The following is an 11,465-nucleotide window of genomic DNA, read 5'->3' as shown; positions in this document are numbered from 1 at the left end:
AGTAAAAAAAAAAAGTAATAGAAGTTTAAAAAATTATTTAGAAATTTATTCTTATTTTTACTGCGACACAATCGGAAACACCCATTTATGAAAATAGTTGTCTGTCTATTTGACAATATATAGTAAAAGAGACATGATGAAAGACACGATTTGGTGTGTGCACTTGAATGATTCTACAAGAAACAAATAAGCTTAAAATACCTAGAACTTCAAAACAATAAAGAATGCACTTTGCTATCATAAATTTTAATGCAATTTATATATTTTTGGCAGATCATAAACTAATTTATTGTTGTTCCAAGTAATCGGATCAACTACAGATGCCTTGATAGCCCTCCGTTGGACTTTGGAGTGTCAGGCTTCGACTTTCTACATCTATTAATCTAACTTCTAACCCTTCTTGCCTTGTAAATAATAATAATAATCGGATCAACTTGGCAAATGTAAAGCTCCTAAATCCTCATATGGGCATGCTAAATATCCAAAATGGATCTGATAAGAACAGGAAATAATGAAAAGGAAAATCGGTTTTTCTATATATACTGAATCTATAAAGTTCGTCAGGTGTGCATGAAGTTACGTAAGGTTGCTCATCATCCTTTAACGCAGCTTTTTTCTGAATGAGCCGTAAGGTTGCTCATCATCCTTTACGCAGCTTTTTTCTGAATGAGCCGTTTGAATCGATGCTTGACCTTTGCATAGTAGCATACAAAATTGCAAAGATTGCCAACCGCATATGTAAGACTGCAAATTTAATATGATGTTTCAATGGCTTCATGGTCCTGAGTCTTGTACACAAAACCTGATTCATCATGGGACTGCCTTTTAATCACACTTGCTCTCTGCATTAACCGAACCAGTGCTTGCACAACTTCAGACATGGGAGGCCGAAACTCCGGTTCAGGCTGTATGGAAAATACAAGTACAGAATTAATCAATTTTCACTGATGAGAAGTACATTTGGCAGACTTTGACTGGACCGGCACTCCCGTCCAGGGCTGCATTTTCCATCCCTCCGGGCAAATATCTTTCGAATTAGATAATTTAGATGACAAAATGAGTAACATAAAACAGATTAATTCTGACTGATGAGAAGAATTTCTTTCAATGCGTGTGAAGAAAATTCTTCTCACGATTACAGAAGTTAGAGTAACACAAGATCAACTTATCCTCAAACATGTATATATGGCTTATCAGAAGCTAAGCTTAACACGGCAACTACTGGGCTTGGTATTGGAGAAAAAATTTTACCTGAACGCAGAGGGCAACAATGTCAGCAAAGCGTGACAAAGACTTGGCAGGATACATGCCATTTAGTACTGGATCAACCATTTTTGCTAAGGCATCTATATCATGAAGTTGAGGAGTAGCCCATCTTACAAGTGACTGTTCTGATCTCACCCTTGAACTAAAGGACAGAAAAACCGAAAAGGAAGAAAAAGTGAGAGAAACGTAAATTTTTTGACGAAACCATTAATAAATTTCAAGAATGTAAATATGAGATGCAACTATTCAGTAATGTAGGATGGATTTTACCTATCCAGCGGTTTCCGACCCGTCAACAGCTCCAACATCACCACTCCAAAGCTATAAACATCACTTTTTGCAGTGTATATCCCAGACAAGACAAACTCAGGAGCACTGTAACCAAATGAACCAACCATCTGGGCTGATGAAAGCTGTCAAACATTGTTAAAATAATTCAGATCAACCTGATATAACCAAAAAAGGGGGGAAATAAGAAGGAAAAAAAAAAAAAAGGAAACATATATTTAGACAGAATATCAGTATCACAATAGTTGCATGAGGGAAATGAATGCTTGCTTGCCGCGCCTGTAAACCTCTAATGATCTATTTCTTGGATAAGTATAGACCGTTTGTAACATTAAGACTATACTACTTTTTTCATTGATACTCCCAATTTTATTAAGAAACCATCTAAAACTTCATTCATGATGCAAATGCATTTGAGAAGACCATGTGGATGAAGGGGCACAACAGCTTTAATGAATATGGATAAAAAAATTCAGCCCAATCAATGTACCTGTCGCTCTGTGTTTGGTGTTAAAGCAGCTAGGCCACAGTCTGATAAGTGGGGATTGAGCTCTTCATCAAGTAAAATATTTGCCGACTTGAAGTTTTTATGTACAACAGAAGGCAGACACACTTCATGCAAATACCTGAGGGGCGCAGCATTGGTTTATAAAAGAGAGAGATAGAAATATATATATATATATATATATATATATATATAGAGAGAGAGAGAGAGAGAGAGAGAGAGAGAGAGAGAGAGTTCAGAACTTCTAGACGTATTACATACTCTAGAGCTCGAGCGGTACCAAGTGCCACTCTAACACGTGCATTCCATGTCAGTGTCTTACTCCTATCATCGGCAAAGTGCAGCATATCATGCAAGCTCCCTTTTCCTATATATTCATAAACAAGAAGACGTTGCCCATGCTCTGAACAATATCCCACCAATGTAATGATGTTTGACTGCCTCAGGCGTGACATATTGGAAACAGCTTCAAGAAAATTATCTTCCTCCTGTAGTGATAATGCTGCATTGTCGATCTTTTTAATGGCCAATATCTAGAACAAACAATACATCAAAAAAAAATAGTTTATATCATTAAATAATGTATAACTTATAATTAGAAAAGTAAGCCTTGTATTTCAGTTGATGTGGCAGTGCCCTATCTAACCACAATTGTAAAAACAGGAAGCGTACAATGTGAGTATGAGACATTAGTTACTCATCATGCACTTGACACAAAACTGGATTCGTCTGCCATCAACATGTTATCATAGATAGTCCAACCAAATATCAAAAGGAAGTGCAGTTAAGATGTCTTTTTTCAAACATTTGATGTGACTCATTGACCATGGATTCATGGAAAATCTAAAATAGCTGGGCTCAGTCAGCATGAAAGTTGGCATTTAATCCACGACATCAAAACTGAAGTGCAGAACCAAATTATGGTTCAAAAAACTCAATCCTAAAGTTGGAGAAGTTTAGAAATCGTACATATATATGTAGGCTAGTGCTTGTGTATGTACGTAAATATGTATATGAATATATACACAATTTGATATCTCCCCTCCTACTCCCATGCTTACTTCAATAAACCTTCCATCATTTGTTTTTCAATATGGTAAAAATTTATATTAAACCTATCATTTGATTTCTCCTACACCTTTTTTTTTTCCAATACTAAAAGAGAATCTTATCCAATGTCATTGGTCACATGTTAGCATAAGTTCAAGAAGGTGTCAATTATGTGTCTGGAAATTGATAATTTTATTTATTTTTTTAATTATAAACATGTACAATATGTAAAAGTCACACATCAGAAAGCGTGAAAGAAATGTCGATGCTTGTCACGTGTCTGAAATGAACATGGTTCCTCCTAGAAGTGCTTGTATTTCTTAGTCATTTAGTTGCTCGAATCTTAGCAAAATATTTGTGAGTTGTTGTTGTTCAAGTTGTATGACCATGTCTGAAGAAGACAGCAGTTACACCTCTGAGAAAATAATGCATGAAGAACTGGAAGACCAAAAACCATGTGGATTCAGATAATGAGAAAATATGTTGGCGAAAATAAACCTCAAAAATGACTCTAGACAGCAGAATCGCAAAACAGCATAGCTGATTAAGATGCTTTTTGAATCAAGTAATTCCACACTTGAACCATAACTCGGAATTCAGAAAGCATTTAAGCATTGTTGATTGACAATACAAAGGAAAGTGCTGATTATGTAGACAAAATAAGCAAGATTACCAACATCCAATATAACATGTTACAAAGACATGGACAAAAATCTTGTCATCCAATTTCCAGTAACGAGGATCTCTTGGGTGCAATATAATCGTGGAATTTCAATGAGAAGTGAGACACAAGCAGCTAAAGAAGAATTAAATAAGTGCCTTCATTGATGGGTCATACATAGTTAGATAAAAAAAAACTACTAATCTGTGATGGAACCAAAGAAAGCTTGCAGAAAAGCTGTTAATTGATAAAAACAAATTGGTTCTTGGATTGAAAATCACTTGGGAACTACAAGGGAGAGGTGAAAGTGCAACACAAGAAAAATAACAAAGACAGCAATTTTCTTTTTTATGGACTTAATATGGACAGATTTGTCACATAAAAGATTATCTTAATCTGCAATGCAATGAAACCAACCTCCGGCAAAGCAATTAAGCAACAGAAATTATTTGGTTCTTAGATTAGAAGTCCCTTGAAATGCAATGCTCTCCTAGATCTTACTGCCCTCACTATTGTTTAAAGCCTTAATTCAGGACTAGCAACCGTGTCATTAAGAGTCTACATCACAAAAATATTAAACTACTATACTGCAGGATCATTAAAACACAACGGGGGAGCTAGTCTAGAGAACTGCCTCACCTTCTTAAGCATAAATACTCTCCATCACTTCATATGGAATATAAATTTAGGTACAACTATAACATGGTGAGATTACCTTTCCATTGGGAAACTCTGCTCTATAAACACGACCAAGTGAGCCTTCACCAATGATATTTTCTTGGCTAAAGCTGTTTGTTGCTATCTGAAGAGAAGCAACTGTATAAGAAGTAGCAGTTATAGGGGACTTCACCCTCTTTACAGATCCATTTTTCCCTTGCATCTTCTCAACCATCACCTTTTCTGCAGGTGGGGGCTTTAGATCTGCTACAGTAGCCATGGGTGTTAGCCTCTGCTCTTGCATCTCTGTATTCACTACAAAGTGAAACAAATTGCGTCATGGAAGAGGTCAGCAAGCCAGCACGAGTCAGACTAGATTGCAACACTAACAAAAATTCAGAAATAGACTTCTCGTCCTGTCTACTCTAATTTATTGGACAGCATTCTTATCGACAGCATTCACGTTGTTTTTAAGTGAAGGAATTCACAACGGGGACAGGTGCACTGAGCTGCCCCTGTGAATCAGTTATATCCCATTCTGACGTGTGATCTACCAAATTGCACTATTAACAAAATTTTGGTTCACCATATTCTAAACTCCTAAAATTAAGGTTCTAACATATAACTCTAGGTTAAAGTTCAGGCCATCTTTGCTTGTCAAAAATAAATAAATAAATAAAATCAGGTCATCTTACAGCTTCAAAGTGTTTTTTAATTGTAGAATACTTACCAAAGAAGAAAAACTGAGACAACATGAAACTACAGAGTGGTTGACAAGCAACAAAGAATGTTAAAGAAGGTAAATAATTGAAGGAAAAAAAAAAATGATGAGTCTGCAATGGTTCATACTGTGCAGATAAGCTGAATGAGTGCACCAGCACAAAGGAATAATTTGTATTAAATTAGAATAATAAAAATCAAATGGACTGAGTGTAGAGTGGAGAGAAGAGATACAATGGCTTAAAATGAAAGCACATATTAAGAACTAGATAGAGCTGTCACTACGGAGGAATCAGATTTGTTAAACCAGTCCCAAATAATTTGGATGTATGGTTTGTTGAGTTATAGTTGATTCGATGTGTGCTTTCTCAATGATTAATATCTTTGCAAAATAATTTTACAAAGTATAACAAATTTTCATAATATCTGCAATGTATAACTTGATAAGTAATGTACAAAAAGAGGTGCTAAAACAGTTGATGGGAACGCTTCCGAAAGTAACCAGCTGTAGTCATCAGATTCCAACAGTTGGATTTCTTTTCTGCCATATGAAACATCAAGCTAATACAAACATGAAAGAAGATTAACATTTGTTTTATTTTGTTAAAAAAACAAATTAATTAAGAATACCCCCAAAAGAGGGTTTTATAAGAAAGATACTAAAGGGACACTTTCCAGTATCTGAAAACATATTAAACCACCTTCCTACCCACATGTTAAATCAGATTAAACAAAAATGAGGGTATTTTCAGAAAACAAAATGAAAAATAAAACATAATGGGTAAACAAAGAATAGTTTTTTTTTTCCCAAGACCTACCTTTGTCTGTGCCACGGATGAGAACTCCTGTAGAAGTTCTTACAGTTTTTTCTCTCCTTTTGCCCCTTCGAAAGCAAAAAAGAAGAGCAAGCAATAAAGAGAAGACCACCAAAGAAGAAGCTAGAATTATGCCTATAATAGCTCCAGCTCTCAATTCCTTCTTTTTATTTCCATCATCTGGATTAGATGATTCTCCATCAGATCCCCGGGATGTACGTGCCCCTGGAAGAGAATGGCTGTGGTTGTTATGCGACCTACTGGGAGGAGGTGAGGTATATGGAGGTGGAGGAGGAGCAGGTCCATTATCAAATGAATTTCCATCATATCTGTTTTATTTTAAACGCCAAATTAGAAACATTTAATAAGTTTAATATTACAACACATACGGATATAGAATAAATATGACATTTAATAGCTTACCTAAAATTAGGGATAGAACTAAGCACTTGTGGAATCCATCCATTAAAATGGTTGTTTGCAACATTTCTGAGTAAAATTTAACGCATAAGTAATGACAGATGTGCACATTTAAAACCTTGACCCCAACATAAGAAAATCAACTTACAGATCAGTCAAAGGCAAATCAGCAAGAAAGTTAAGAGAACCCGTCAACTGATTGTTCTGCAGGTGACTGCCACAAATCCAGATATCATGACATGTTCAAACAAACTGAACAAAAAACTTCAAATAGTAGCACTTTGTTACACTCACAGGGTAGAAAGATTGGACAATGAACCAAAGGAACTGGGAAGATCTCCAGTAAAGTTGTTAAAAGAGAGATCCCTGCATTCACAAGCATGTCAATCCTAGATATACTCAGCCACACTGAGAAGAATCGTGACTGAAGGCTTCAGATATTAGTGTTATTTTTTATATTATAAGAATGTGATTTCACCCAGATCCATTTTTAAAACCTTCATAGGTGTTTCTGTAGGTTGATTTGACTGTTGATAATAGAAAATTAATGGTGGTTTTTTATTAAAATTTTAAAATTTACTATCTTTAACTTGTTGTATGATCTCAGCAACAAACATATGTCACATTAATGATCCATGCTAAGCCAGCTAATATTCTATGAACCAAAATGATCAAACAAAGATGAAATCTGACAAAAATCTAGCTTCAAGACCTGGTGATACCGGGTAATATAATTTCTCGAGCAACTAATTGGTACAATTGGAGAGAGAGTGACCAAGAGATTCATATGGTCTTCATTGGCTTAAGAAAAGCATATGGAAAGATCCTTGATAGATCCTGCGGTGTCTTTCATAAAGGAAATGAGTCTAGTCCAGATTTATTAATAGGATTAAAGAAGATGTATGATGGAGCTGTATCTCAAAGAAAACAATAAACATCCATAAAAAATTGGCATTAATCCCCAGATTCTGTAATTGGTTATGAAACAATTTTGTATTCTTTATAAAGACTAGTTTTAGATAAGATGACCAGAACAGTGGGAAACACTAGGAGACAAGACAAGGGAGTGAAAAAAGTGTAACAGATTAATGTAAGAATAAGAAATGTTAGGACCTAACATATACTTACTATGTAACTTAATAATATTGGAAAGAGCAAGGATTGAGGAAACTTAAGATCAGCCACCAAGAGAATTTTAAACATGACATTTGACCAAAGAAAGTGAGTTCAAAGGAGGACATCACCTAATAGATTGAGGCAGATGGATGAAGTTGATAAGTGCTCTGTTGTGTAATTGAAGGCACAAATTTGATTGAAACTCAAAAAGCACAATATCTACAGTTGAACTTCGCAAAATAAGCATTTAGGATGAGTAATTGGCAATGCAGAAGGGAAAAGAACTAAAACACATTCTTTCACGCAGAGTTAGAGACAGCACTCTTCGAGAACAAGTCCTCATAACCAATCTTTAAAGATCAGAATGTGCATCTCACATGAATATCTAAACAAGTGGGAACCACAAATATATATAATATGTGTGTGTATTTGAATCCTCAATTTCCCATCCCCCATCATACACACACACTCTTCTTAAATCTCACAGAGCAAGCAGATGTTTTAACTATTCATATACCAATATAAGTATGTATGTTTGCTGTTCTTTTGAGTGTGATGGCATTATAGTTGAGAACGCCACCAGAGTCATCTCATAGGAACCTTCATCAAATAAAAATAAATAAATAAAAAATCCAGCCTTTATGTATTTTCATCACATTCCACCTCATCAACTCAGTAGATTGTTCAGTCTAGTTTCAATGTGCACAGGATTGTTGTGAATCATAGTGGCTACCAAATCAGTACATGTGTATATAGAAAATTATTGAGAGCAAAATCACAATCAGCATTATGATAATGATATTCAAACTAATAATTCAAGATACAAGCATAATAATTCATTTAGTACAATTAAAGTGAAATGAAAAGAAGATTAATAAGGCACTCCTGATGATCATTAAGGATGTGCACGTGATATACTGGACCTTTCAGGCGATGCTTGCAAGATAATCAATCAGTTTAACTGGATCTATATTTCTAAGTAGCTAGAAAATTCCCAGACAGTTTAGCACCTCTTTTTTTTAATGAGAAACACAAATTTTATGAAGAAGGGGAAAAGAAACACAAATAGAGGAGATCTCCTTCCCAAGGGAAAATACTAAAGTAAAAAACTGAACAGCAAGTAAGAACAAAGAAAAGAGCACGTACTCCAGCAAGAAAACAACAATGTAAATATCCGAGGTGGTTGATAAAGAGTTCCACTTACAAGACCAATTTTACTAAGTGATTGGAGTTTATTTGCCTCAAGGAAGTTCAAGGATATGAATGGAACTAAGATTAGTTGATAAAGACTAACCATGAGACTGAAGTCACTTGCTGAAAAATAATAGTCAAAATCTTATCCAAAACAAACTAAGACCAACTGAATGATAATAAACATTTATACAAATCAGATATCTTACAGCATAGTGAGGCCAGAAAGATTAGCAAATATATCTCCAATCAACTGAGAGAGTGTGTTTTGGCTAATGTTCCTGAAAAAAAATAATAATAATAAATAAACACTTTAGGGTTAGGCTATAGGAAAGACTCCAGAATTTAACTGAAAAAGGTAAATCTTATATATGCAAAAAGATATCAATCACATTTAGACGTCACACTTACATATAATTAAGAGTAGTCATGTTAGAAATGGAATAAGGAAGGTTCCCACTTAAGTTGTTGTTTGCAAGATTTCTGCAATGAAAAATAGATAAGCATAAGCATACAAACAATTTAAACAAAACATTTTTAAAAGACAAACAATCAAAGAAAGATTCAACATTACAGGCTCGTGAGATTCGGTGGTAACTGATATGGGATTGAATCATGAATGCTGTTGTCACTCATATCTCTACAGCAAACAAATATAAAAGGAATTAAAAAACCCAGCTAGCTCCAAGTAGTCTTGAAAAGTAGATAAATCGAAAGTTTCCTCACAATGTCCTCAACGACATAAAATTTGAAAGCAAGTATCCCATTGTCCCGCTGAGTCCTAACCCTGGAATTTGACTGTTAAACCAACAAGAATATGCCTCGTTAGCCAAATTATTTACTGAAGGTACAAATTTAAAGAACAGGGGATCACACATATTTATACATGCGTATATAATTCACATGAACATACACAATTTAAACAACACGCTACTATGAGATCACGCCTAATATAAACGTGTCATGTGTGTGTATATAGATTCACACTCACATGGAAACAACAGCAGAACCCTGGCAGCTGACCCCTTTCCATGACTCTCCACACGGATCGCCCCCAGTCGCTTTCCAACCACTTAGCTGCGAAGGATTATTCAATGAAGTGTACATAACCTCAAGAGCTTGAACTGTAACTCAAACAAAACCACAGTCAGAACCCCCAAAACTCACAATTCCTAAACACATTCACATCAAATTATTAAAATAACAATACATACAGGTATATTTATACACACATAGATACTACATAAATATATATACATATAATCCCACCCAAAACTAAATAATTCCTAAACACATTCACATCAAATGATTTAATTAACAATACATGCAGGTATACGCCGAATATTTATTTATACACACATACTACATAAATATTTATACATATATATTAACAAAACTAAGATCTTGCCTAAATTTTGAATGCTAAATTCTTGACTTGCATCGATTCTAAACCCCATTACAAACCAATAGAATACTTCAAACTCACTAAAATCACATTGCATTGCCAAACAATCAATCCATTACAAAACCAAACATTTAAGGCAAATCAAAATGATTCAAACGAAGAAAAGAGTACCGTCAGGTGGATCAGTAGTCGAATCAACAAATGTAATAGCAAAAACCATCGTCGTCGCGACTAGAACAAACTCAGTAAGAGACAGAGAGCTTGTTCCGTGCTTTGCCATTTTTCACAATGGTTACAGTCAGAGTTCTGGTGTTGACCTAGCAACCATGCAAGAGAGGCAGTGAACTGAAGGCGAAGAGGAGTAAATGCGATCGTCTAAAACGAGACATGCCATTGTAATGAAGAGAGAGAAAGTGTGTCTCTTACTCTATTTGTGTTTTGTTTTACACTATTACTATGTGTACCTTGTGTGTGTCGGCGAAACGTGTGTGTTACCTTCCGAAAAAAAAAATGTATGTGTGTGAGAGAGGGGAAAATTGTAACCAGGCGAAAAGTTGGTTTGAAGCAGGCAGGGATTACACGAATCTCACTTTTCAAGTCTCTTTCCTCTCTGTGCGAGAAGAGTGGACCAGTATTTAACTGTGAGGGTGGAAGGTCTAAACTGCCATTCATGAATGATGTCTATTGCGATAATGCCATTCTTGTTCTCTGCGAAGACCACCGACGATTTTGAACGACTGGAGTCAATAGACTGGGCAAAGTGGCAGGCAGATAGGGAACCGGTGTTTAGGGAATCTTGAGTAAAATGACTAAACTATCCTGATGTGCAAAGGTAGGGGACTTTTGGCCTTTTCTGACTGTGGACTAATTTGAAATTTTGATTTTTTTTTTTCTCTTGAACAGGTAATACTACTGCTGGTACTCAATAATTAAGAAAATACTTGTCTACTCACAAGTAAGTAGAAAGTTTATATTTATTCTGATGTGGTACAAAATTAATAAAACACGTGTTTCTATAATATAAATAATAAAAATTAAAAGATTTGAGTGGTTATTCGGATTAAAGCTAATATGATCCAAATCTAACTCACTCTCACCCTACTAAACATTTTTAACTAAAATTCTTAAATAAAATAATACAAGAAATGTAATGATATATATATATATATTTATTTTTTACCAAAAAAAAAAGAAAACAAAAAATAAGCAATAACAATCTATCATGCAATTAACAAATCATCTATCAAACCATTTGAACCATATTTTATATAAATGGATGTACTTTAGATAAAAACAATCGATAAGTATATATAAGGATTACACATTAAACCATGAAAGATAAAAGTTAAAACTTTCAATATTAGCATATAA

The 11,465-nt window shown here is 34.7% G+C and overlaps 1 protein-coding gene across 1 annotated transcript; it reads right to left on the bottom strand.

The window, feature by feature from the left end:
- Nucleotides 1-208: 208 nt before the first annotated feature.
- Nucleotides 209-10,677, bottom strand: LOC132308681 (protein STRUBBELIG-RECEPTOR FAMILY 8-like). Its single transcript, XM_059806851.1, has 16 exons — nucleotides 10,266-10,677; nucleotides 9,681-9,813; nucleotides 9,416-9,487; nucleotides 9,264-9,329; nucleotides 9,101-9,172; nucleotides 8,899-8,970; nucleotides 6,677-6,748; nucleotides 6,531-6,596; nucleotides 6,386-6,451; nucleotides 5,966-6,291; nucleotides 4,486-4,742; nucleotides 2,321-2,592; nucleotides 2,045-2,180; nucleotides 1,537-1,679; nucleotides 1,252-1,408; nucleotides 209-905 (listed from the first exon to the last, which is right to left on the bottom strand). The coding sequence occupies exons 1-16, from the start codon at nucleotides 10,372-10,374 to the stop codon at nucleotides 753-755; spliced, it is 2,172 nt and encodes a 723-aa protein (XP_059662834.1). The 5' UTR covers nucleotides 10,375-10,677; the 3' UTR covers nucleotides 209-752.
- Between the last annotated feature and the right edge of the window lie 788 nt (nucleotides 10,678-11,465).

The sequence above is a fragment of the Cornus florida genome, unplaced genomic scaffold, assembly GCF_030987335.1.
Source record: "Cornus florida cultivar Cherokee Brave unplaced genomic scaffold, ASM3098733v1 CherokeeBrave_3.0.0_Hap2_Chr01, whole genome shotgun sequence".
NCBI classification, from domain to species: Eukaryota; Viridiplantae; Streptophyta; class Magnoliopsida; order Cornales; family Cornaceae; genus Cornus; species Cornus florida.
Note: the sequence above shows the minus strand (reverse complement) of the source record. Positions and strands in the feature narration are given on the sequence as shown.

Excerpts from the sequence above, each read along its gene's own strand:
- LOC132308681 (XM_059806851.1), bottom strand. The coding sequence starts at position 10,374 with ATGGCAAAGCACGGAACAAGCTCTCTGTCTCTTACTGAGTTTGTTCTA. Across the intron at positions 9,173-9,263 it reads CCACCGAATCTCACGAGCCT|AAATCTTGCAAACAACAACT; the intron begins GTAATGTTGAAT and ends TTTTCATTGCAG. Across the intron at positions 6,452-6,530 it reads GATTTGCCTTTGACTGATCT|AAATGTTGCAAACAACCATT; the intron begins GTAAGTTGATTT and ends AATTTTACTCAG.